This window comes from Dipteris shenzhenensis, chromosome 4 (assembly GCF_047967505.1).
Source record: "Dipteris shenzhenensis isolate YYH24624 ecotype China chromosome 4, Dip_SZ_1.0, whole genome shotgun sequence".
Taxonomy (NCBI): Eukaryota; Viridiplantae; Streptophyta; class Polypodiopsida; order Gleicheniales; family Dipteridaceae; genus Dipteris; species Dipteris shenzhenensis.
In genome coordinates, this window is record NC_141599.1 from 44419151 (window position 1) to 44446493 (window position 27343).

Sequence of the window (27343 nt, forward strand, 5' to 3'; positions counted from 1 at the left end):
TTTTGCAAAAGACAACAGGTTAGCGAGTGAGCACTCACTCCCACTCAGCTTTTAACTATCAGTATGGTTGGTTCATTGGGTCTCATAAGCATTACTACGATCTGCAGCTAATGACGCAGAGTGAAAGGTGTTTGGAGAGCTTCCTTGTCCACCAAGAACTGTAGAAGAAAATATGAAGAACTTATCAAGACCAAGTCATTAGAGGGTACACACCTGTTGCCTACTTGGAGAAATCAAAAGAAAGTTTTGGGTATGTGCCAATCTGAGCATCATGGATTCAACTCTATATTGGGAGCCACGAGACAGAACTGAGAAAAAATCGATGCCAAATACGCGAGCAAGCTCCGAGGTACGATTCACCTAAAAATAAAAGGAAACAGGATGTAAGGCAAAGCTGATGAGCAAATGACAAAGAAACTACATGGAAGGAAGTTTAAAATAAGTTCAAACTAGCTACTGTTACTGCAATCTTGCAATGCAAAGTTTTCTGAAGTTTTTCTTAAACGAAGCCCTCAACAAAAAATCCTGTTTTTACAATCTTTTTCTTCCAGTCCAAAAAGTCCTTTCTTGATCTAATTGCAAACCAAAACCCATTCCGAAACCCTACCAGGTCAAGTTGATTTATTATCTGCAAATTTAACCTTGCCCTATCCATGAAGTGTTCTATGCAGCAATATCGCTTTCCTCCAGGTCCACTTGAGTACCAGCGAGTCAATGTGTGCCAAGGAATCAATGGAACTTTTCTCTTCAACACAGCTTCAGCAACCGCTTCAAGGGTGTATATTCCAAGTTTAAGCTCATTTCTCATTATTCGCCAAAGATTCAAGACGATTCGACCACCAACAAATATCCCACTTCCATGTGTTCGACCCCACTCGTCATCTATAATTGAAGCATCACCAATCCCCGCTTCTATATGTGTTTTTGCAAATAAATCACATTCTGTTTCACTGCCTGCATTTCCCACTCTCTTTGAGGCTGTTTTGTTTACAGGGATTCTTGAAATTTCTTTCAGCAACCCTATACCAAGACTGGCTGCTCGCTCTGCTAAAAGCCCCAAAGAGAACCCTTGGATCTCCCAACCAACCATCATATCTGGATCGTATACACGAACAAGCCAGACAAACATTTGCAACAAGGAAGCCTCATCCTTCAGCGTGACGACTTCACAGCCTCTAAGCACATCAAGGTTTCTGCATGATATTTCACATCTTCAGGTCAATGCTCAGCTGACTCCCAAAACCAACTAATATTAAGATATGCAATCTAGAAGCACTTCAAAAAATAAAAGAATGACCAACCTGCATGCTGAATTAGCAGTTGTATCATAAAGAAGTACTATGGTCTGACTCGCAAAATTTTCTTGAGTGTTATCATCGTGCAGAACCACTACAATGCAATTTATTGCATCATATCGGGGATCTGGTCGTAAGTCGCCACGAGTGCTTGCGAAGACCTTCACAGAAGAGAAGCACCATTGTTTAGTATTGCAAGTTTATCCATAGACCTTAACTTACAACTAAAAGATAAATCCATACACTAAAATGCATCCTTTAAATGCATAGAATGTCACAGCTTAGATGGCCAATGTCAAGCATTCATAAGATGCATAAAAAGGCCAGAGCCTAAATAGCCCATGTCCCAACACTCAAAACAACAGAAAAAATGGAACGCTGAAGGTCAGAAACATCCCTGGCTTCGCTTGAAGCCAGTCGTATGAAAATGAAAACCACTACCAAAAGAATAGCATCAAAAAGAGTTATGATAACCTCAATACTCATCAATGAGATTCGCTGGCCACAACCAGAACCAGCTGGATCCCTAAAACCCGCTTGACTGGGAGGTGTGACATCATTTCCTGCAGAGGTGGGGCCAGAGATTTGTGATATGTCCCCATTGATTCTGAACGGAAGTTGTGGCATTCTGTCCAGGGGCCCTGTATCTTGAAAACCAGAACTTGCATCCAATCCAGTCCTCTTTTTTTGATTCCCTACTCTTGCGACCAGAAACTTTTTTGGCTCACAGCTGGATGCTCCAGCACATCTCTCTTCAGCATATGTCTCTGTCCACTGAGCACTGAGGCCTCTCGAGTAAGAGGAATGTTCTTGTGGGTTATGCTGGTTTACAGTCTGACATCCATTTTTGTCTGCAACCTGCTTGTTTTCACATGCAATGGTGCTTGTAGCCTGCACAAAAAGAAGCATAAGCAAGTCGGTGGGCCAAAACCTCAGAAAACTCTTGTTCTGCAAACTTTGATGTATTTCTTACCATTCCTGAACAAGCAGATTTCAACTGAAAAGCACGATGATGAGTCACTGCCGTTGGTATGGCATAGTCATCTACGTGGCAGGGAAGTGCTTGGTTTTCATCATACTTAGGAGATGAAGGCTTGAAAACTTGAGAGGACACCGGAGTGTCCTCGCATTGTGTCCAGCTTCCCTGAGTATCTACTGCACTAGTTGAGCCATGACCACTTTGCTCGACTGCCTGATCCATTTGGGGATCAAGGTCCCTAGTGTGGTGCCTGAGCCAGTGGTCAATTTCATTTAAGGCAGGTGGTAACCTTGCAGGTGTTAGCAGGAACAAAACCGTGCCATCATTCTGAAAATGCAAAGGTATGCCCAGAGAGTAGTAATCTTCCAGCAATGGACTCCAAACATCCTTATGGGCATAGGCTCTGGTTGAATTTCGTGTTTTTGTATCATCACCCAAAAAATATGGGGGAAGCTGTCCAGCTTGGTTGAACTTCACTGAAATTTACAAACAAGCAGAGACTGAATAAAGTATAAGACATATCCAAATTAAATATAAATAAAACAAATTCGATAAGAAAGTCAATAGGCTACCGAAAATAACAGACTTGTGTTTGGAATGTAAGTAGCACTGATTGAGCGATCATCACTTTGCTCAGCATCATGTTTGCTTTGCTGGATAGTTTGGTTGCTTTGAGGATCAAGGTCCATAGTCTGGCCCCTGAGCCAGCAATTCAATTCACTTAAAGCAGGTGGCAACTTTGCAGGTTTTAGCAGACAAAAAACTGTGCCATCATTCTGAAGATTCAAAGGTATGCTCAGACTAGAGTCATCCTCCAGTTCACTTGATGGACAGAAACCTTCAGGTTCAGTATATTTGTCTCCTGTTGAAGGGGCACTTGATGGACAACAGCCTTCAGCTTTCATGGTATCCTCTTGTGTTAAAGAAACACTCAATGGAGCTTCATTGTCTTGATCTTGTGAAGGTGAAGGAAAAGAAGTAAGAGCCTGAATGCCCGTATTTACAAGAGGCAAAGGTCCATACTTCAAATACCGTTGTGATGTAGTATTTTGTGGAGGACACTTGTGCTGTGCATGTATCTCTAGGCATCTTTCTTCTGCAAATTTCTTTTGCGATGGTTTATCTTCTTCCAGGATTCTTGATTTTTGAGCCTCAAATGGCGCAACAATCTTCATAGTAGGATGGCTATCTGTAGAGGATTTTGTCAATCCATTTAGCAATATCATATCCTCCATGTCTGCAGATTTACCATCTGGGGAAAATTCAAGAGCCGTTACATGCGTTTGATGTCTTTGTTTCCGCTTCCTTCGCATCATGTCTCGTAAAGATTGCTCCTTTCTCTTTTTACAGTCAGATTCTATGCTTTTTATCCGTCCCTCATTTAAATACAATGCTGTCTCATGCTTAGAAGATTCCCACTTTTCAGGCCCCATGCCACAGCAAATCTGTTCCCCATTTGAAGGTAAACTTCCCTCGCCAATTAAAAAAAGCGGTCCCCCTTCTACACAAGGCTTTGCAGCATCATTCCAAGACTGGTGCTCCATACTGACATGGGATGTTGTGTGAGGCCCATATTTCCTCTCTCCTAGACTGCTTAGTGTACGTCCATCCAAAGGAAGATTCTCGTCGCATGAACCATCAAACTGTGGTATTGACATCACATCATCCCCCCTCCATGCTCCTACAAAGTCTACCATTGCACCACTGCCTTGATTGCTTACATCATGGGTGCACCCTTCTGACTGTTGCATGTTATTAGAACATTCAATGATTTCTTGGCACTCATGTTGTGAGAAACTTTCGTATTCCAAAATCGCTTCCGCAAGAGCTTCATCCGCAGATTGGAAGATTTGACTCCATGATGTCTCGTCCACCACTTTTTCATTGTCACACTCATAACCCACAACATCATCATCTTGCTGCGAACTGATCATCCATCTAAGAAGCTCCAATGCCTCTTGATCTGTATCCTAAAGAGAAGAAAATTTTGACATTGATACCATCTTTGAAACCTCTCTTTCTCTCTCTCTCTCTCTCTCTCTCTCTCTCTCTGCTGTAAGCGACACAACACAATTGGGATCCAGAGAGCATGACACCATAGACTCGTCATCTGTTGACCACACATGAGGACCACACGTGACAGATACCTCCTTACTCTCTGACTTGGGGAGACAAATGACGGGAGTGACTGTGGTGCTTGCCAAACGGCAAGCTACCTCTCAGAGACCATATAGGAGAAAGGGACCCAAGCAAGCTGCCCAAGTTGAGCATCAACAACATCCTATCATGGACTTCCTCTCTCAACGACGCTAGCCTTCACCAAAGCACTATCGGCCGAGATCATCTCTTGTATCCTTGCCCGGCCAGCGGATTAACTCCCCTAGATAGCATAGAAAGGTTCCCAAACCTTGGTGGACAACTAACCGACTAGTTCCCCTACAGGGATCCCCCTGTTAGAGTTTATCATCTCACGTGTACAATTATTGAGTGAGGAGACTTCTATGTGGGTGTGCTTGCCCCTTTGAGGATAGATATCACCTTATGATTGTGCCTATTCATAGGCTGTTCTTTAGCATGCATGCGTAAAGTGACTTTATTTTACTTTGTGACCACCCTCTGCTAGCCATGCCATGCCTTTAGTGGGCCAGCTCTAACCACAAGATCTAGCACTTACCTTTGCTAGCTCTTGTCATAACTCTAGGTTATTTCTAACCTTGAGTTAGGCCATGCTCTAACCTCATATCTAATCCTAGATCCCAGATTAGCAAGCCTAGGCTTTGGTAAGCCTATACCCTAGTTAGTCCAGCATTCCAAATAAGATTTATGCTGGCATAAATCAAGGTAGAAGAAATGAATCAATGATTTTTAACCTATACTTCTTAGTCATTCCAAATAGGAGTATTTTTTTAGGTATCCCTTCAAAGGAGTTTTGGAATCAAGACATTTACCAAGCATGCTATATTGGAGAAGTATTAGCTCCAGAATCTTCCAACTTCATTCAGAAACTAATTCTGAATTCACTACTCAATTCTCATCGAGATTTGAATACACTACATTCAACATCTACTTGAATGAATTGATTCTAATTTCTTACAGGAGACAATTTATAAAAGATAGCCTTCGACTACTAGGCAAGGGAAATACGGTCTTTGAATCGTAAATTAAGCTAGACTTTTGTAAAGAAGCTGTCCGAATACTCCTGCAGTGCTTCAGTTCACGCATGCCCTAGATTTGTCAGACGAATCCTATATACAGAATAGGATGCTGATCACTCTTTATCGGGGGATTGATAAGTCAGAGAGCTGAGCAAAATAAAGGATGGTTGAGCCTCTATTAAAAGCCATGGTAGGAGCGTATCTGAACGATCAAAAGCGGTAAATTTACAGCAGGCGACAACATAGCAAGTGGATAACAATCAAAGTGCTAGCCTCTAGGCGACAAGTCCGTAAGAAACTAGGCAATAACACAATGCTGAAATCGTCAAACCTAACTGGTTCTAAAGACTTAAGATTCTAAATTAGGCAAAGACTTAGTTTGGCCATCAATGTTCGGAATAGACTCAAGGCCTAATCTTTTAGCTAAAATTTGAACACTTTTGGAAAGGCTGACTCAAATTAGCAAAATGATCTATCTATAGCCTCTTGTCCAACAATCAATTAGAACCCTTCATTTAGAACTGTAGTTACATACCTTTAGTGCAGCTTTTTGGCTGTCCTTTACTTGCATAACAATTATGAATCGCCAATCATTGGTGCATGACAATAAATCCTCCATCATGTTGAAAGAAGACAACATGCAAGCCACAAAATACACACAAGTACTTCATGCAATCGTCCAAATCCCATTGCATGTCCCAATTTTGGGTGAATTTTCCCATGCAAGGCCAAGAGCAAGGGCCTAAGCACAGTTCACAACTGCATGCATGATTAAGAATGCATGCTTCAAGATTGGCGACACACAAATAAGTAGGGTATTTGAAACCATTTGCAAATTTCTCGCCTTCCATAAAAGAGGTGAAGTAGCTCCTACTCAAACTCTTGTCAATCCCACCTTTCTCTATGAGCGAATTGGCCATGTGGCACAATCTGAAAGGACCTTCTACGTGGTTCCATAACAAGGTGACGGTCATCTTCTCTGAGGCGTATGCAAGCATGAAAGGTTCGTGAGCCCTTAACCTCTCATGAGAGTCGACCTTCACGTGACTCTCATGCTATTGGATGGAAACGCTGGCACGAGTCTCTGCCTCTTCACGACAACATGCAGATCTTCCACGACTTATATATTTACAGCGACCTTGGAGCTGTCGTCTCTCAACGTGTGTGGATGAGCTTGGAGTGCTAGAAGCTCATAGTTTTCTCTTGTGATAGGAGATTGATTGTACACAGATGCAACAAGCCTCGTAGGGATGAGCATATGTTAGGAAAAAGAGCTTTTGCTATCATGGGGAAAGGTAAGAGATCAGCAAGCATTAATCCTATTTGATCCAGGGTCTACAGACAATTTCATATCCGAAGATTGAGATTAGGGATTAAAACTGGAGAGCTAGGCAAAGCTCTTGATGCTGATCAAATGTTCCAGGGAAATCCAGTGCAAGTTACTCCTTTGATTGGAAAGCTTCGTGTCCATGTTCAGAGTTATGTAGATTAGGAGGACTTCTTAATTTCTCCTCTCAAGCAGCATGATGTTGTACTTGGTACACCGTGGTTCCATCGAAAGGAAGTAAAGATAGAATACCTTGAGAGGGTGCTGAGTTTTATCCATAGGGGGAAAAACCAGCGTTTAGTTGCCAGGAATAAAGGGGAAACTATCCCCATTGTATCTGATGTTACATGTGGTAAAGCAATAAAGTCTACAATTTCCATGTACATGGTTTTTGTAAAAGAAAAAGAGAATGATATGCATGCTGAAATGAATGATGCAGACAAAGATAAATTTCAGTTTCTTGTAAACTTTAAAGATTGTTTTTCATATGCTTTGCCAGGGGAGTTACCCCCAGAGAGACTAGAGGATCATCAGATAGAGTTAATGCCTGGTAGTGAGCCACCAAATAGACCACCTTATAGAGTCAGTGCGACTCAGAGAGGAGATTATGGCTCAGCTGTGGGACTTGCTGTCCAAAGGGTTGATTCAACCCAGTTCATCCCCTTTTTGCTCACCAGTACTTTTAGTACAAAAGAAAGATGGTTCTTTTTGAATGTGCATTGATTATCGTGCATTAAATAAGATGACCATCAAAAATAGATTTTTCGATACCACACATGGATGATGTGCTTGACCAGCTCAGAGAAGCAACAGTTTTCAACAGGATAGACTTGAAGAGTGGGTATCATCAAGTCAAAATACAACCACAAGATGTGCATAAGACAGCTTTTCGCACTACATTTGGGTTGTATGAATACTTAGTGATGCCTTTGGGGTTGACAAATGCTCCAGCCACATTCAATGGAATGATGGATCGCATCTTCCGAAAGTATAGGCACTTCACGGGTACTTTCTTTGATGATATCCTAGTCTTTTCAAAAACAAAAGAAGAGCACAGGGAACATCTTGCTTTGGTGTTTCAAGAACTTTGAAATCATTAGGTTTTTGCCAATAGCAAGAAAAGTGAATTCTTTTTTGAAGAGATCCATTATCTTGGGCACATAATATCCAAGAATGGAATACAAATGGATCCTGCAAAGATCCGAGTCATCCAAGAATGGCCTGAGCTAAAAACTGTACATGAGGTCCGTAGTTTTTTGGGACTTTGCTCCTACTACAGGAGATTCATCAGGCATTGACCTTACTAAGAAAAATGCAGCCTTCACATGGGGAATGTCACAGAAGAAAGCATTCAATACACTCAAGGAAAAGTTGACTACAGAGTCTATTCTTGTAGTCCCGGATCTTTATCAACCTTTTGATGTTGATTGCGATGCTTGTAGAGAGTGTGTTGGGGCTACATTACATCAAAATGGACATGTAGTAGAATATGAAAGCCGAAGATTGCGTGATGCTGAGAGATATCTGGGAATGAATTGTTGGTTGTAGTTCATGCTGTGAATACATGGATGCATTATCTTTTGGGTGCAGATTTTACTATTAAAACAGATCACCAAAGTCTGAGATATTTTCTAACTCAGACAAAACTCTCCGAGAAGCATATGAAATGGGCAAATATGCTGTCAATGTATCATTTTCAGATTGTCCATACTGCAAGAATTCGGAACAGAATGGCAGATGCCTTGTCCCAAAGACCCCAAATCAACAATGTGACTATTGCTTATCATCAGGACTTGGAAGGCATAAGGGAGCAATATGCTAATGATGCAGATTTTGGTGAGATTTTACAGCAAATGCAAGAGGGGCAGTCCACCAATCACTATTCCCTGAAAGATGGGTATCTAATGAAAGATCACTGCCTATGTATCACCCAGGAGATGAGGAAAAAGATTTTGGAAGAATGCCATGCACCTCCCTATGCTAGCATTAGAGAGGTATTTCTTTTGGCCAAGGATGCGGAAAGATATACATCAGTTTGTTACTGAATGCCTTACGTGTCAGAAAGTGAAGTATGATAGACGGAAGGCACCTGGCCTACTTATGCCTCTTCCCGTGCCTCAGGCACCGTGGGAAAGTATTACAATGGACTTCATTTTTTATTTGCCAAGATCAAAGTCAGGGAATGATGGGATTTGGACTATCATTGATAGATTCAGCCAACAAGCTCATTTCATTCCGGTTCGCAAAACTATAAAGGCAGATCATATGGCTAAGCTTTTCATGGCACAGATCTTTAAGCACCATGGTATGCCTAAGTCCATTGTCAGTGATCGAGATCCCAGAATGACCGGTCTATTCTGGAGAGCTTTATTTGATAATATGGGGATGAATCTGAATTTTTCTTCTTCTTTCCATCCTCAGACAGATGGTCAAAGTGAAGTAGCAAATTCTACAGCATTGGATATGCTGAAATGCTACATGGGTGACCAAGGTTCAGACTGGGAAAAGTACCTACCATTGGTAGAGTTCGCTTACAATAATACATTACACAGCTCTACAGGGAAAGCTCCCTTTGAGATCATCTATGGGAAGGTGATTCTGCCACCTATCTTGAGGACCAAGGACGAAATATTTGCAGCTGATCACTTTGTGAGAGACCTACAGACAGCTTATATCCAAGTCCGGACAGCGATTGAAAGGTCTCAAGAGAAGCATAAAAGAGCTGCAGATAAGCATAGGAGACAGTTAGATCTCAAAGAACAGGATTGGGTACCTTTAAAGTTCGAGAAAGCTAGGCTCCGCAAGTTTAAAGGCAAACAGAAAGTGTATGCAAAGTTCTCTCCCAGGTACTATGGCCCTTTCAGGGTTACAGAAAGAATAAATGAGGTTGCATACAAGTTAGCATTGCCAGAGCATTGGAGGATTCACAATGCATTCCATGTGAGTCTTCTAAAGAAATTTCAAGGGCCAGAGTCTACAGAGGCAATATCAGAGGATCCACCAGAAGTGGATGAGCTAGAGAAGGTCCTTCAGCCAAAGCAGATTGTGTACCATACTATACGCAAAGGCCCTCAGGGCAAGGAATTTTACAGGTACCTTGTAAAATTCAAGAATTATACGGCATTAGATGCCAAGTGGATGGATGAAGACATGTTGTCCGATCATCCACAGCTTTTGGATGTTTACAAGGAAGCTTTTTAGTTAAGGTCAACTGAATAGAAGCCAAGGGGATGTCACCACAATGTAAATATCCTAAGTCAAAGTACAGTTGACCATTTTATTTAATCATAATTAAAGAATTTTCCATCTAGGTTAATTATGGTCAAAAGAGTTCTTCTATTGGTCAAAGAATTGACAACAGTCAAAGATACTTGACTTCGGTCAAGTAAGCCTGATTTCGGTCAGGAAGACTTGGTTTATATCAAGAAGGTTAGCTGCAGTTAACCAAGATGTGCCAACTTCGGTTGGAGAGACTCGACTATAATTAAGGCGCCTCGACCCTTGGTCAAAGCCACCTTAATTATGATCAAGAGTGTTGACTCCGGTCAACTAGAGAATAAATATATTTATATATTTGTTATGTGTGCACATGTGTTCAGTGGGGACGCCCACCGTGACTAGAATTAGTCCACAGTGTATTATTTGCATGTAAAGCGCTAACAATTAATGGGTGCCATGGTGGTGCGCTTTATTTAATTGTTGCAGTACTAAGAAGGGTTATTTTCCCAAGCGCTATGGAGCCTAACAAGCATCTAGGAGGCTGTTCGCGTGACCAAGTGCTTCGAAGACTCCAGAGTTGCCCTTGGTGGCATGTAATTAGGAAAGTAATGTAGAATTTGACAAGTGGCTTGTTGCCAAGAAAGAGAGCCTAAGAGCTCATGTAACTATTCATTCACGTTTTGGGATTGGTATGAGCAGCTTCACGCTGAACTCTTGTACTCAGTTTTCCCTCAAGTAATAAAGTACCTTCGGGGGAGGTCCAGCCCGACATGTTGTCCTGGGCCCTAGCTATTTGCAAAGTGAGGGAATGACAGAGAGAGAGTTGAGTGAGCTTATGAGAATGTATTTGCTGTCTTTTATGAGCGAGTGGTTTCACGCTACCACATCCTATGTAAGATCCTCATCAAACAGTGCCCCTTCTCTATGAGGGAAGCCTCTAAGAAGACCCAACAATGGGACAGATGCCTATCTCCTCCCATGTGAGGAGCTGAAGCAAGAGCTTCCAAGGCTCCGAACCTAGGACGTTGTTGCTCTACTGAAAGGTATTGCATTGCCTGGCCCCAATGAATCCAATGGGAAATAAGAGACGCACCCCACTCCAAGATCTCCTCAATCATCATGAGGAATCCAACTAATTTGTTCAGTTGATACTAGCCCCCCAGACGCCAGGCAGTGCACCCCAAGGACATACCATGAGGAATCCAACTGATTTGTTCCAGTTGATACTCGCCCTAGACGCCAAGCAATGCACCACAAGGACATACCAAACTCCCTCTAAGCTCTCAGTCGTGTCCTTCACCAAAAGGGCCGTATCATGTACAAACTCAAAGTCAAGTAACTCCTCCTGCCAGATCAAGAGGCACATCCTAGGGCCGCCACCTAAGAACGAAGGTAGCTCCTAATGCACAGGGTGACCATGACGAAATGTGATTCGAAGCTACCTCTTGGGCTGCAGGGACCTGAGGGGACTCCCTCCTCCATCTAAACCCCACCTAGGCATTAAAGTAAGGTGCATGATTGGCACGTTGGTACCCTAGATGTGCCAATGAAGAAAGATGGTAGGAGGGAGTTTGCAAAATTTGCAAAAAGACCCAGGTACTGACAAAGGAGCAAAATGGGAGGAAGTAAAATATAGATACTAGTGACTCGCATAAAGAGGCAAAATCTTGAATCAATGCCAAGATGCAAGACACAACAAAGCAATGTGGAAGCGTCAAGATAAAACGATAGTCTATGAAGTCAATGTCGCACAAATGGCCCTCCAACCATAGAAGTTGTCTTTATTATAGTTTCCCTAAACCTTGTACCCTAGAAGATAAAGCTCAAGGTGTGCATTTAACTATGGAAAGAAGCCACTTGCATCCCAATGTATTCATCGATTTGGCGTTAATAGGATTTCCATATGGGTCAAATGCACAAAGGGGACGCTTGGTATTGGATATTGAGGATGAGACTAAAGATGATATGGGACCAAACATCCTAGGACTCCTTTTTTTTTTTGCGCAAAAAGTAGTGCTAGTTATATTACTTGAAAACGAGAGTACAAGAGGGCCTAAAGGCCAGCGAGCTGCCATCACAAAATGGATACAGCCCGAGGAGCCAAAATACTAATTACAAGCCTCTCAGGGCATAATCATCGGCGGAGAGTGGACAAACAGCCACGGTGGGGGGGAGTAATGCCACTGAAGACTCTGAGCAGAGTGCTGGAAGAACAGCTCTCGGTGGTCCCAGTCGCGAAGGAAGCGCCGTCTCTTCTCCTTCCCTGCCCGGGACTCCCCCTGAATCTGATCCCACTGACCCTTGAGCGTGCGAATGATCATGCTCCAAATGTCTGCTAGGGTCTGGGTAGCAGAAGAAGCCTGATCTCCTAAGGTCTATGCGCATCTGGAAGTCCAGATATGCCAGCCTGCAATGCTCCCTATGATCTCCCACACTGGGTGCCGAGTCATCGCTCCTGCATCTGTCTCTGTCAGATGCCAAGGGAAGCTGTCCATGTATGCCCAGGTGGCCTGCGTGATGAAGAAGACTGGATCCTGCCTAGAGAACTCATAAGCCAAGTGATGTCCCATCTCGGTGCTGCACCAGCAAACGACTCCCCAAGTGACCGGTCCTAGCTCGAGTGCAGCCCTCGCTAAGATCCCCATGACTCCCTTCCAAACTGTTTGAGCATGCGAGCAGCTCCAAAGGCAATGCTTCAGGGATGACTCCTCCTGAAAACACATCTGGCAGTGCCCCATCTGCCTCAGCCAGCTGCCAACTGGTAGCCCCTTGTGTGCCACCATCCAAAAAAAGTAAGAGATCTTCCTCGGCCGCCATCTTGCCCAAAGAGTCTTCCAAAATGTGCGAAGAAAGACCAGAGATATCCCTTGGGCATACCAACTATGTGCCTATGTGGGTAGCCCGCACTGGATAGCCCCAAGAGCACGCCTACCAGTACACGCACTGTAAGAGAAGAAGGGGGTAGGGTTCTCTGAGGTCTCCAATGGTGGCCAGCGCCACTCCCCTGGGTCCCACTCCACCTCTATCAAGGAACGGCCCTCCCATATCCAGAGTCTCTAGTCCTGGTCCTGCATAATCAGGGGGTCTATATGCCACATTTTCCCTTGCAGCCCTATGATGCGAAGGCGCTGCCAGGGAAGCTGGGGGTCGATCACGGCCTCTCTGCTCTGGAGGCGGCTATCATCGGCAACGGAGAAGAAGTGGATCGAGGAGTCTGAGAAAAGGCCTGCAACCACCAAAGGAATGCCACGGGGTGTGAACTGCCCTAGCCACCTCTCATCTCCCGGGAGGAGCTGTCTGGTGATCATGGGAATCCTCCAACCTGCAGGAATGGCAGCATCGATCTCCACTCGCCGAGCCTGGATCCCACGTGCCATACCTACTGCTACTGCCAGCTCGCTTGGGCTCAGCTGGCTGTAGACGTCCCTCCAAACCCGGAGCGAGCGCATGGGCCCACGTGCCCAGAGCGCCCAAGGAATATGGGATCTCTCTCCAAGCTGGCGACCTGTATCATCTGTCACCTGGCTGCTCCAGATCAGAGGCTGTCTGTCTATCTCCTCTCGGCAGCTAAAGGGAACCTGGGAGAGGCTGTGTCGCAACTTCCTCCAGACCGAGACGAGGCTACGGAGGAAGGGGGAACGAGGCTGAGTCAATGGGGCAGAAGTGAAGATCCACCGGATAGAGGGCTGCCAATCACCCCCTCTTTGGGGGGTACACACGCTGAGACCATGCTGAAGCAAGAGCTTCCACGTCTGCCCTCCTGGGGTCAGACCGCGGATGACTAACTTGCCAAGTAGTGCCTGACTCTGCAGTTCTGGATCTATGATGCCAAGGCCGCCCTCTGTCTGGGAGAGAATGACCGTCTGCCGGGCGACCCAGGCTCTGGTGGTGCCGGAACCATCTGAACCAGACCAAAGGAAGTTCCGCACCAGTCTCCTCAGCTGGGCTACACACGATCTTGAGAAACACCAGCAAGAGGCCACGTACCAAGCGGTGGCAAGAAGGACCTGGTTGACCACAAGGGCCCTGCCTACCAAGGATAGCCGAGCCATGCTCCAGAAGGCTAGCTTCCGTCGTATGGAGACTAGGACTGGTAAGAACTGCTGAGCCGGCGTGATGTCCAGGCCTACCTGAAATCCCAGGTATAACGTGTTGTCTGTCCTCTAGGGATCCAGCAAAACCCCAGGAAAATACCCCACTGTGAGCTGGGGCTCTCGGATCCGTAAGAAAACCAACTGACTTATGCCAATTGATTTTCGCCCCAGCGGCTACGCAAAAAACCTCTAAGGACAGTCTCACTCGCTCCAGTGACTCGATATCATCCTGCACATATAGGGCTGTGTCGTCTGCATACTCGGAGTCCAGAAGTTCTGCATCGTCTCGAATAGGGAGGCACATCCCACGAAGACCAGTGGTATGGGCTCGTAGGAAGTGAGTCATGGCCTCCGCAAAAAATAGGAAGAGGTAGGGCGCAAGCGGGCAGCCCTAACGCACCGAGCGATCAAGGGTGAATCTCTCCCCCATCCTGCCGCTGATGATAACCCGGCTGGAGGCCGACCTGTAGAGGCTAGCAATACCTCTGATCCACTCGTCCGAGAAACCGAACCGAGAGTGTACCTTCCAAGAAGGACCAGTCTACCCTGTCCTACGCCTTCTCAAAGTCAAGGAGTATGGCAAGGTGCTGGCCATTGTGCTGGGCCCACTCTGTCGCCTCTGAGAAAGTGAAAATGTTGTCCAAAATGCTACGATCTTGGACAAAACCAATCTGGGTGTCATGGATCAAGTCATGTAGCAAGGGGCGGATGCGGCTACTGATCATCTTGGCGAGGATTTTGTAGGCAGTCGGGAGGAGGGTGATAGGGCGCCACTGTCTGATCTCCTACCGGTCCCCCCTTTGGGGATGAGGCAAATCAAGCCTGTCGCAAGGCTCTCTAGCATCTGTCCGCTGGAGAAGATATGCTGGAAGGCTGCGAGCAAGGGCTGGTGGACCTGCTCCCAGAAGGTGGTGAAGAAAGCTCTACAGAGCCCATCCTCACCTGGGCATTTCTGCCCATCAATAGCGCTCACCGCATCCTGCATCTCTGCCACGGTGAAAGGGGCGAGGAGGGAATCACTCATGCTAGGCTGCACGAGCAACGGTGTATACCTCCACACCTCCTCCCTGCATCGGAGGCCACGAGGGTCTGGGGGCTCCTGCTGGAATAGGGATCTGTAGAAATCTATCGCCAAGTCCCGGACCTCCTCTGGATCTGTCCTGACACTACCATCCTGCGCTCTAAGAGATCGGAGCTGTTCCCCTGCTGACCTCTGGCCATGAGTCCTGAAGAACTCTCTGCACATCCTGTCACCTTTCCTAGCCCAGAAGGACTTGGAAGCATGAAACGAGAACTCTGAGCGTCGCTCGGTGATCTCCTCTAGCATGGCTCGGGCTCGAATCTCCTGCCATCTGAGCTCCTCAGAGCCTAGAGAAGACTGTTGCATCCGCTGTATCGAGGCGAGATCTCGTCTGAGACCACTGCTGCCTGAACTGAATCACCTCCTGCTGACAGATGAGACTAGACTCGGCAAGCGCCTGAGCTACCTGTGCTGCCATATCCCCCATGGGGTCCCAATCCTGCTTCCACAACTCCACTATCCTGTTGCGAACCGCTGCTCTGGAGTAGATGGAGTCTGAGATCCGGCATGAGCGTGGAGGTGAGGAGTGAGAGGCTGAGTCCAGGACTAGGATGATTGGGGCATGGTCAGAGAGTGTCGTCCCTGGAACCACTCCTGACTCTCCACCTCTGCCAAGCGCCCAATCGTTGACATAGAAACGGTCCAGCCGCTCCAGAAGTCTGCCTCCCTCCCTCCTGTAACCCCAAGAGAAGTCCAGACTCCCTGTCCATTTACGAAAGGAAGGCTCCCTCCAGCTGTCCCGACCTCCCACTGCGAACAGGAAGGAGTCCCAATCTACTTGCTCCGCCTGAGCTATACCGAGGAACTCTGGGCCCGTCCCTGCTGATCCTCTAAGGTCTCAAGGTTATTGAAGTCCCCTCCTACAATCCAAGAATCCATCTCTGGCAATAAGTCTGTCAAAGAGCTCCAAAAAGCGGCTCTCCGTCTGAGGTCGGTCGGGGCATAGATATTGAGGATGCCGATACGGGATCCCTCAATATTCAAGCCCACCCAAAGCGCTCATTCTGGGATCAGGGTGCCAAAACCACACACATGCTGAACTAGAGAAGCGTCGATGGAGGTACAGACACCCCCGCTCCTCCCCTGCTCGCCAATCGAAGGTTCCCAGTAGGTGTGGGAGCGTCCTGTGAGGACCTTCCCACAAATACTGGTCTGAGAAGCCGAAAGCTTGTGTTCCTGTAATAGGAGCACATCTACCCTTCCCACCAAGGCTGGCTGGAGCTCCTGTCTGAGCACCATCTTCCTGGGGCCGCGGGTTCCTGATGAGTGGAACCCGTTGACGTTCCAAGAGATAATGCGTATACTCATGAAGAGAGGAGATGGGCCACAAACAGCTGTCTGCTTGCGGTCGATGTCAAGGTGGTCGGAGGATGTCCAGTGTGCAGATGAAGGCGCTTCTGTGAGGGTTTCGAAGGAGAGGCCGGATCATCGGACCCATCCTCTAAAACCTTCAACAGAGGGGATAGGCCCTTCGTCCCATGGTGGTAAGCTCTCTCTAACCAGCTCGACGCCTCTGCCAGGGAAATACTGTAGAAACCCGCTACCTCTGAGGTCCTCCACGGGCGGAGCCCTTCCGCGTAGACCCACTCCAGAGGCAGTTGAATAATGACCAAAAGGCGGAATTGTTTGGCGCTCTGGCGCCATCTCAGACGAACGTCACCCTCCTTCCACTGCTGCTCAAGATGTCTAGGCATGCAGGGAAGGAGCCAATACCCGTTGCATCCAAATAATCCCAAGGTCCTGCTCGGTAAAACTCCAAAGGTAGAGCTCTAGGAGCAGCCCTTGGGTGTGGGGACGAGGATGAGGAGTCTGAACTAGAGAGAGGGGTGCTGGCTGTCGAACAAGCTAGAGTGGTGCTGGCCGTCGAACAAGCTGGAGTGGTGCTGGCCTTCTGCGGGGAAGGGCCTCTCCCCTCCGCCGGGCCAGGAGGGATAGGCGTGGGGGAGGTCTGTGCTGGCTTCGGGGCTGCAGGTGGCGCAGGCGGAGAGGGGGGTTCCCTCTGGATCATGCTCGAGGAAGAGAGGGGAGCGGAAACCACCGGTGCTGGAGGGGATCCTGGAGGGGGTGGAAGTAGGGGGACCGAGGAGGAGGGGGGAGGGGAGGGAGGGCGGGGTGAAGGATGAGGGGGAGGCTCGCTGATCTTCTCCTTCCCTTTCTCCTTTCCCTTACCGGGCTGCTGCTGATTGGTGACCACAGGGGGGGGCTCTTGCTGTAGATGGGAAGGCTTTTTTGGTCCAGCTTTGTTTCCTTTCCATTTTCTTTTGACCTCGGTCCAGCCTTCCCCTTCTGGAAGGGGTGTCGATGCCTAGCGGGGGGGATCCTGAGTTGCCTGGATGGGGACCTTCTGAGGTTCTGTCCTCGTGAAGCGAGGGCAGGAGCGCGCCTGGTGCCCGAAGCCGTGGCATCTCAGACACTGATCTGGGCAACCAGTGACCATAATGTGCTGCGTCACCACACATGTGTCCGTCTCGATCTCGAACTCTGAGGGGATACTCTGTGGATCTAGGACTGCCACTTTGACACGTGGCACCCCTTGGGCTGCCGCCGCATCAACGAAGGTGTCGTGCATGGGCCAGCCAAAGTGCACTCCTTGATGATCGGGCGAAGCTCGGTTGCGAGGCCTAGGAAAATGAGGGTAACTGGATGGCGATGAATGCGGAAGCGGGCATCGAAGTCCGCTACACTAAAACCCCTATACCATGGGACCATAAGGATGATCTTCCCACCCACAGAAGTAGGGGATCGCCTGACCATATCACTCGCAGCCTGTGCTGAGGACTAGGAAAATGAGGGTAACTGGATGGCGAGGAATGCGGAAGCGGGCATCGAAGTCCGCTACACTAAAACCCCTATACCATGGGACCATAAGGATGATCTTCCCACCCACAGAAGTAGGGGATCGCCTGACCATATCACTCGCAGCCTGTGCTGAGGAGAGCTTGAGCCAAAAGATACCACGTCCCATGAGTGCAACCTCCTCAATGTGGCTGTCCTCAAGGTAGAGGGTGGACTGCAGCCAGTCCCTGATGTCTGCTCGTGAAGGGGAGTAGCCAATGACTCTCCCATAAACGGATGTCTGGGAGAAGTCCGTGGCGGCCTGCTTCACCAAGGAGACCCTATGCTCTGTCAGTGTTACGCGGTAGATGGAGGGGGGGGGTTCCGTCTGGGCCACCGGTTCTGGGCTCTTGGCCGCCATGCCGCACCAACAAACTGCGAACGCTCCAAAGGCGGGGGAATGAGAAGGAAACGGCAGAGACGAAGGAGGGGGGGAGTGGTACAGAGGCGGGGGAGGAAAGAGGGAGGGATGGAGAGGTACGGGGAAGCGGGGGGGGAGAGGTGGTGAAGAGGGAGCGGGTGGCGGAGGGGAAGGAACGAGGAGGGGGGGGGGGGGGCAGCGCAGCGCAGCGCGGGGAGAGGAGGGGGGAAAGGGAGAGGGTGTGGCAGCGCTGCACGAGAGGGGGCGGGGAGGAGAGGCAAGGAAGGAGGGGGAGGGGGGGGGGGGAGCGTTGCGCCGCGGCGGGGGGGGAGGGGGCGGGGGGGGGGGTAGCGCAACGCGAGGGGGGGGCGGGGAGAGAGCGGAGAGCGGAGAGGGTAGGAGCGGAGCGGGGGGGACGGCGGGCGGAGAGGGAGGAGAGGGGGACGGAGGGGCGCAGCGGGAGGCGACGGCCAAGGAGGAGGGGGAGGGGAGGGGCCGCGCAGCGCGAGGGGGGGGTAGACGGGAGCGGGGGAGGGGGGGGCGTTCGCAGGAACTAAGCGAGTCCACTGCAGGTGGATTTACTTTTCAGTGGAAGGCACATCGTAGGACTCCATACCATAGTGTGAATAAGCATCTTACCAAGTTTGGTCCCATTTAGACCTTTGCGCATTTACTATTTAATGAATGTCATCATTTTTTAATCCTAACGCCACCTAGGCACCAAAATAAGGTGCATCATTGGTGCATTCCACGAATGATCCATCAACCACTTCAAACATGCACAATGTAAGCTCCTCTTGCATCAAAGGTATTTCTCTTCTTCTTTCAATTGCTCGCACTGCCCAGCTCTCCGGAAAAAAAAGTATTCCACATTCTACAGATCAATGGTCTCTCATATGAAGGCAATTGGCACCTTCAGATCAACGTTCTCTCATATAGAAAGCAATCACTTGGCTTGCCTAGGATGGACCCAATCTGTCACTGCAAGAAGCAATAGGGTACGTAGGCTTGGACTGTGGTCAGCACAAAATCTTAATGGAGAAAGTCCATTCATGGTGATTTCTTATTTGCCCTAGCTGACCTAGCGTAACGATTATGAGTTTGGCAAAATGGCACATTTGGAGAGGAATATGTCGACAAGTCAATAGGGGGAGGCAACTTTAGTCAAGAAGCTTTTTCACCTTTTTGGGCAGATCTTGATCCACTCAGTGCAAAGCAGCAACTTGAATATGCTCAAGGAATACAGCCACAAGAAGTTATCCTCCCAAAAATTGGGACAGAAAGGCTATCTACTAGCAATACTAGACTTTACTGAAACATTACTATAATAGTCTTCCAGTATCATGTCTCACTCTCCGGGGAAACAACACAAGAGATGCTTAAAATTTGTAAAGGCACCTTACTGATGCCCCAGATCAGTGATCTCACACATCTATGTCAAGTCTCAGACTTTCTGTAATCACATAGAAGACTAGCACAAAGTAATAAGTACTGCTCATAAAACATCAAAGCATTGATCTACCTGGGAGCTTTGTGTCTGTTGATGCTTGATTACATCTTCATCAACCAGGTCATCGGTTTTTCCATCTTCTAAGAATGATTCCAGGCATACTTTCTCGTCTCTTCCTCCCAACATCATACTATGGAGACCTTCCTCACCTTCTTTAAAATCTTTGCATGCTATGTTGCCCTTGGAGTGTGCAGCTTGTGTGCACTTTAAAAGAGCATCATGTCCCTGTGAAGATGCAATTCCAACATTCTGAAAATTTTCTGGAGGAACGGCCGCCCGTTTTCTATCCTCTATATGTGGTTCATGGCCAGTCACAGAAGGCTCTTTCTTGTCCAAACATTCATTCTTATCCCCTGATAAGTGCTCATGAACATCAATGATATTTTCAAAGGCCCTGCGAAAGACACCTTCATACGGTGCAGCTTGAACATGGCGCTCGGGCGAAGCATTTTGTCCCAGAACAATATCAATCCCATCTCCTTTTCCTGCCTGCTCCTAACACCACAGACGGATATCTAAGTCATTCTAACAGTTCAAATATAAGAAACATCTAAAACTTCAAGCTATTTCTTATCTGCATTTATCTAAGTCATTCTAACAGTTCAAATATAAGAAACATCTAAAGCTTCAATCTGCATTTTGTACCCGAGATGGTATGATACAGCATACAACAATGCCTAATTTTTCTTGCATACCTCCCATATGGGTATGAGTGACTGAACCATTTTGACCTCTGGACCTGCTCTTGAAAGTCGCACGTACAATATTTCATCTCTATTCACAATGTCTGTATTACAAAGCAACAGAAGTTTTCACATGCATAGAACTCTAGAACATACTTGAATTTCGTGCACATGTGAATACCTTCCATTGATGCATCGCCCTCTAGTTCGCAAGTGCTCTGCTTGCCTGGCACCATCATTTCAGCTTGTGATTCCTTTCCAGAATCTCCCTTTTTGCACCATACTTCCATGTAGCTAACATTCTCAGGCCAGGTTTGTCCTGCAGAAGAATTCGCCGACTCTTCCACAGTTGAACTTTTTGTATGATTCATGTGTGCCACAAGCATAGATGCCAGCCTTCGAAAGTCCAGATTGGATGAGTGAAGTCGAGCAAAAGGGTTATCTAACACAGGCTGACGTAATTTGATGTCAGCTAAATGGAGGAGTCCCATTCCTGTTAGGTTATGATCAATCTACACAATGAGAGTGAACAGCAAGCCAGTATCAGCCAAAGCTTGAAAACGGTTTAAAGAATAAAGAATGAAGATGCAAAAAAAAAGATTTGGGTGCATTTGTTTAGTTACGCTTCTACCCTTATTACAACAGTCAGAGTTGAACACCGATAAACAATTGAATGATTTAAAAATCCTACCATTACTTGAAGTAGATAAGGTATGTGTGATTCATGTGGTTGAAAACGTCTATTCAAAATGCCAGCCCCCTGCAACGAGAATAGGAATTGAAAATTGTTCAAACAGTAAACCTAGATAACATACCAATCATCAGAGGCGTCATGAGACATGAGGATACATATGAGTTTTGTTCTAGATCTACCAGATCCAGCGTTCAATCTTGCTTTTGCCAAACTTGAAGCATAACCAACTATCTCCATTTGAACAAGATCTGAACCCAGTGCAATCTAGCTGAATTTAAAACATGCCAAATCTCAAGAAAGAGAATCAGACAAGACAACTTCTCACCTGATAGTCACCACCAAGAAACCAACTCCATCATGGATAGCATAATAGGAAACTTCTATTAAGTATGAAAAAGTATGAGAGCTCAGCAAGTGGGTCGATTTCTCAACAATAAGGGAAGGTTGTGGTGCCAAATAATCGCCATACATGTTTTGAAGAAAGCTTTCCGCTTGCTTCGTGCAACTTTGGAATCTCCTTGGATTGATTCCAAATCAATGTGTGAACACTATGGTCCCAAATGTTTGTCATGACCTGAGTTGTTAAGACCTGGGCTTTCTAAAAAGCCTGTGTGTATCTGGCTTTCCAGAGATGCCAAGCAATAATGCTTGCTATAAGCTGCCTAAGTAGTATCAATTTATTGAGTGGGCTTTCTATACGAAGAATAAGGAATGTCCTGAATTAGGCATCTTCTAACTAAGACATTCTGAACAATGAAGGCTGGATTCCCTAATTCAAGAAAGATCTGAGGGCCAGATTATGCAAGCCAAGCAACTGCAGTCCAAGTAATAATCAGTTGATTTCTAGATAGTCAACCCATAAGCTGAGCAATGTCACCCCAGATAAGGAAGGCTTTCTTGCATTCCCATAAAACAATGGAAGCCTGTCTCTGAGCGTACAGAGCATCTACAACAGTTTGCAGCAGCTCTACATACGGATCTCCATTGATTTCATGGCAGTCCACCATGTAAAAACCGCCAAAAGAAATAAGAAATCTGATATTTCCTGTAAGAATGCCAAATCTATGCCAAAGGCATTTCTGTACGTATGGAGATATACAATTCCCAAAGCCAGCTGCTTCACGACGTCGATAACTGCATCCCTCACAGAGACTTAGGGAGCAATAGCGACAAATTTTGGACATGGGAAAGGGTACAAGGAATCCTAGCTGTGCCTGTGCAAAGTTCAAATTACTCAATGATGACACACTACAAGAATATCTTCTAATACATGTTCCTTTATCGAGGTTTTTTTCAATGAATCCTTTAGATTCCCCACCAAGGTATTCTTCTATATGATATAACCTAACTTGGTCTCATAAACCTTCTTGGCCTCCCACCGTCATTAATAGACCTCGCTCTCTAGCCCCCCCCCCCCTCTCTCTCTCTCTCTCTACAAGATCATTGGACCACATTCTCACGCTCAGATGTATCATCAAGGAGGCGAGGGCACCGAAGCAGAGGGTTTATTGTTGCTTTGTGGATTTTTGCAAGGCATTTGACACGGTTCCGAGAGCCCGCCTCATACAATGCCTACAGGATTTGGGTTACGACTAGGAGATCATTTGGGTTGTCATGGCACTTTATGAGCGAGTTTCAGGCAGAGTCCGGATAGGATCTAGATGGACAGACGAGATCATGAGCATTATCGGGATCAAACAAGGGTGTCCGTTATCTGTTTGACCTCTACATTGACGAGCTTGAGACAGTGATGCAGACATAGGGGGGGTAGGTTGCTCTCTCGCGGGCATGCTGATCCAGATTTTGCTTTACGCAAATGACGTGGCTCTCTTGTCTTCCTCAGCAGAGGGGCTCCAGAGACACCTTGACACACTACAGTCCTTTTGTGAGTCTCATGATTTGAAGGTCAACTTGGGTAAAACCAAGGTTATGATCTTCAATACGTCTCGAGCCGTCATGCGCCAAGAGCAATTCACATTTGATGGGTCCCCTCTTGAGGTAGTTTCATCATACACTTATCTTGGGGTCGTCTTTTCCGGACCCATCTTCACTATGAGACCTGCGATGCATGCACGTCTAAGTAGAGGATATGCTTCATTGGCTAGACTAGAGAGGCAGTGCTTCCGCTCTCACTTTCAACAAGGGTTGCTTTTTGACTCCCTGGTCCGCCCAGCAGGGATGTATGGCAGTCCATGCTGGGGGCCAAACTTGTCGGATACAAATTGGGTCAGGGTGGAGCGGCTACAGGTTCTCATGTTATCATGGATGATCTGTGGTATGCCATCCGTTCCTCACCAGATCATTCGGGCGGAGTTTGGGTCACCCCCATTACAGCTAGATGCTGCATTTCAGGTCATCGCCTATCTGTACCGAGTCAGGGTATATGGGGATTACACCTCTGGGCGTAGCAGGATACCATGGCTAGCACTGTCCTCTTCTATGGCACTAGCAGCAGGGAGAGACCAAAGGTACTGGTATGCACGCACAGAGAGATGGTTTGAGGGACTAGGGCTCCACATGGACAAACTACCTCCATTCCAGTACAACATGGATGCTCCGTTCTCTCCCCTCCTATCACACGAGGTCAACCAGATTATCCGTGAGGATCTACTACAGCTACACACATTCTGGACTTGGTTGGGCCCAAGTGATCTTCCAGTGAAGCTGGGCTTCTACAAAGATCACTTCTTACATATCACAACAGAGGGTTTCATTGATCCACCAGGATACACGCATATTCACCTACCCCTCGCTGAGGATCTCTCTTGGGCAGCTCCGGGTCTCTTCACACAAACTTCGTATCGAGAGCGGCAGAGCAGAGCGGTTACCCAGGGAGAGGCGCATTTGCACACTGTGTGACATGCAGGAGGTTGAGACAGAGGAGCATTTCATCTTCAGGTGTCCTGTTTACCATGAGATCCAAGGGCGCTTCTACTGCCTCTTCAGAGATAGTTATGGGGTGTTGGCCCGTTTCCTCTCCTACCCAGACCAGCATTCCATGGCGGTATGATTCTTTCGCTCAGATTTGCCATTCTGTTGAGGTGTAAGCCTCACTGTAAGCTGATGCATAATGCCTTTTTCTTTCAGAAATGTCTCAAATTCATGAGACATATCCCCCCCCTCAATCTGTGCGAAGTGTCTGCACCTTGAGTCCTATCTCATTCTCAACCATAGGCACAAAGTGTTTGAAATGCATAAACACTTCTGATTTTGCTTTGAGACCATAGACCCAAGTGTAGTTGGTAAAGTCATCTATGAATGTAACAAAACAGAGATAACCCCCAAAAGCAGGTGTCCTCATGGGACTGCACACATCTCTGTGAATAAGCTGCAATTTTCTTGTAGCTTTTACTGCACCATCTTTTTTTAAGGGAAGCCTATGCATTTTGCCAAGAATGCAACCTTCACATGCATAAGGAGGAGGCGACTCCAAAGGAGGTAATGCATCAACCATATCATGCCTCTGAAGTGTCATTAAGCTGCCATAGCTCATGTGCCCATACATGACATGCCATAACTCCGCATTCTGCATCGCAGCAGTGGGAGTGCTAACTGATAATGCAAGATGGGATCTTTTTTCATATAGATCAAGCTGAAAAAGACCCCGATACAAAGTGCCAGACAACCTCAAAGCATAGTCATTTTCTTTGTCTCTGACTGCTCTCTGTCTGCACACTTGTCATCATCAAAAACAACCTGAAATCCTCCTCTATTGAGTGAGGACACTGAAAGCAAAATTTTCTTTCTACCTCGCACATAGAGTACATCTGAAATTCTGAAATATGTGCCATCAGTGGATGTGAGAATAATATCTCCCACTCCACACACTGAATAAGAAGAATTATTTGCACAAGTTACCTTCTTCTTGATGGGTGAAGAATGCAGAGTCACAAACAAACTTTTCTTGGAAGTTATGTGCTTTGAAGCACCACTGTCAAAATACCAAGTATGAAGTGTCTCATCAACACTAAAGGAGCATTCATCCTTTGAAGGATCATAGCTGCAAGTCAAGAAAGCATATGGGTCATCATCATGAGTGGCTGTAATATCAGAGCTACCCACTGAAAAATCTGAAGTGCAAGACAGAAAGGCATAGTGCTCTTCAACCAAATTGGCTGCAACATCTCCTCCATCATGAGAATGTGGAACTGATGCATTTGATACAGCCATACCGGAATCCCTTTTCTTCTCTTTGGCTATGCGCTTTTTGCACTCTCCAATATACTGACCTGGCTTTTTGCAATAATGACAGATGCCCTTCTTTTTCTGCTTATTTGTATCACCCTTTGCCTTATAAGAAGGCTGTCCAGAATCAGCTTTATGCTGATGTGTGGGCTGATTAGCATGTGGCTTTTGCTGCCCTTTACCCTTGGGCTTGAACTTGGAGAGCATAGCATGCTCGCCAACCCAGGTTGCCATATTTCTGCGAGTTTGTTCCTCCTGCAACAGAAGTCCTACCAACTCGTGAAAGGAGAGAGGATTGCTGCCCCCCCTCAATGACAAATTCAGCGAGGTGTGAAAACCGAGATAGGACTCAGGAAGAGAGTTCACAGTGGTGGTGATCATCTCTGAATCCGGAATGACTTCATCAATATTCAGCAATTGTTCCCTGAGGTCCTGAAGCTTTGTGAGGTGAGAATTCATGGAATCTCCCTCCTCCATATGTGTATGGGAAAGTTCTCGCTTCAGAAAGGAAACCCTGGCATCATTTCTTGCTGCAAACATACTCTCTAGTATTTCCCAAGCTGCCATAGATGTCTTGCATGACCGAATATGAGGTATAATGAACCTCTTGACAGAAAGAGAAATTACTGAAAGAGCTTGTGCATCTCTAGAGTCCCATCTTTTCTGTTTTGCTATGGGAGCTCCTGGAGCGGCTGCTCCAACCACCTGTGCTGCATTTATACCTCTACCCCTGCCTCCAGCTGTAGGAGTGACGGGTGTAGTAGCTGTATCTGGTCTTGCTTCATCTCCATTGACATAATCCCAAAGATGTCTGCCAACCAAGATATTGCGAACCATGAAACTCCACAAGGAGTAGTTGGTGCCATCCAACTTATCCTCCTGTGTGAGAACCCCGAACACCTCATTGGAGTTGTTCTGAGCCATTTATAGTATATACCAGATAATATCAAAAAATACAGCAGACTGACCAAGTGAAATCCCTTCCTGGGATATAAAATGCACAAGTAAAATCTGCAAAGAAAAATCTGCCCATAGTGACAAATATTGTCACAGCCTGTGAAAGGCTCAGAATGCACTTCAATTTGTCCTGCAAATGCTCTCAAAAACTTCCAAAAAACACTGTAGAATTTGCCGATGTCTGCAATGTCACTCAAAATGAGTCCAAAATTGCCTGCAATAGTCCCAAAATGCTTTTACACTGCCAAATTGCATCCGAATGCCAAAAGCCCCAATTTCTTCAGGGAAATTGCATCCAAAAGAGGGCAAATTGCTTGAAAGCCCCAAAATTCAAGAAATTACTGTGTAAAGCAAAAATCCCCAAATTTTTGCAAGAAATTGCAACTCAAAAGGGGCAAATTGATTGAAAGCCCCAATTTGCAATTTATCTGCAAAAGGAGTAAATTCTACTGCCAATGTGCTCAAATGTGACTCAAACTGGGTCCAAAAAGCCTGCAAAGCTCCCAAATTGCTCTTCTTATGCAAAATTGTAATCCAATTGCAAAAGCCTCAATTTCTTGCCAGAAATTGCAACCAGAAGAGGGCAGATTGACTAAAAGCCCCAACTGATTGCAATGCAAGTCCAAAATCCCCAGACTCTTGACAAATCTGCAATCTGCCTACAATACTTGTCCAAGAATGTACAAAAGCCCCAGATTTTTGTCCCAAAGACTGCAATGTGCCTGCTAAATATTACTTGCTGTAAAAATAGAAGTACCTACACCTTGTGTCTGATGGTGGCTATACGGATAGCAACGCAGTACAAATGTACGGACTAACTGCCTGCAGTTGGAACGGGAGTGGCCTGCGTAACTTTGTACGGATGTACGGTTATCCTTCCTACGTAGTACGGGCACGTACGGACGGTAGTACATCGAACAGCTTTGAAGCTGTGTACTACCAAGCAGCCAACATGCTGTGCATTCAGC

General features: G+C 46.6%; 1 protein-coding gene across 1 annotated transcript in view; it reads right to left on the bottom strand.

The window, feature by feature from the left end:
* REV3 (recovery protein 3) overlaps positions 1-27343 on the bottom strand; it is a 51004-nt gene that overhangs the window by 12829 nt on the left and 10832 nt on the right. The window contains exons 7-16 of the mRNA XM_087373968.1: positions 21231-21299; positions 20721-21051; positions 20552-20643; positions 19869-20351; positions 2861-4244; positions 2269-2750; positions 1770-2186; positions 1302-1456; positions 608-1193; positions 214-360 (exon numbers count right to left, since the gene is read on the bottom strand). Coding sequence (XP_087230094.1) covers positions 214-360; positions 608-1193; positions 1302-1456; positions 1770-2186; positions 2269-2750; positions 2861-4244; positions 19869-20351; positions 20552-20643; positions 20721-21051; positions 21231-21299 — 4146 coding nt within the window. The remainder of the gene's footprint in view (positions 1-213; positions 361-607; positions 1194-1301; positions 1457-1769; positions 2187-2268; positions 2751-2860; positions 4245-19868; positions 20352-20551; positions 20644-20720; positions 21052-21230; positions 21300-27343) is intronic.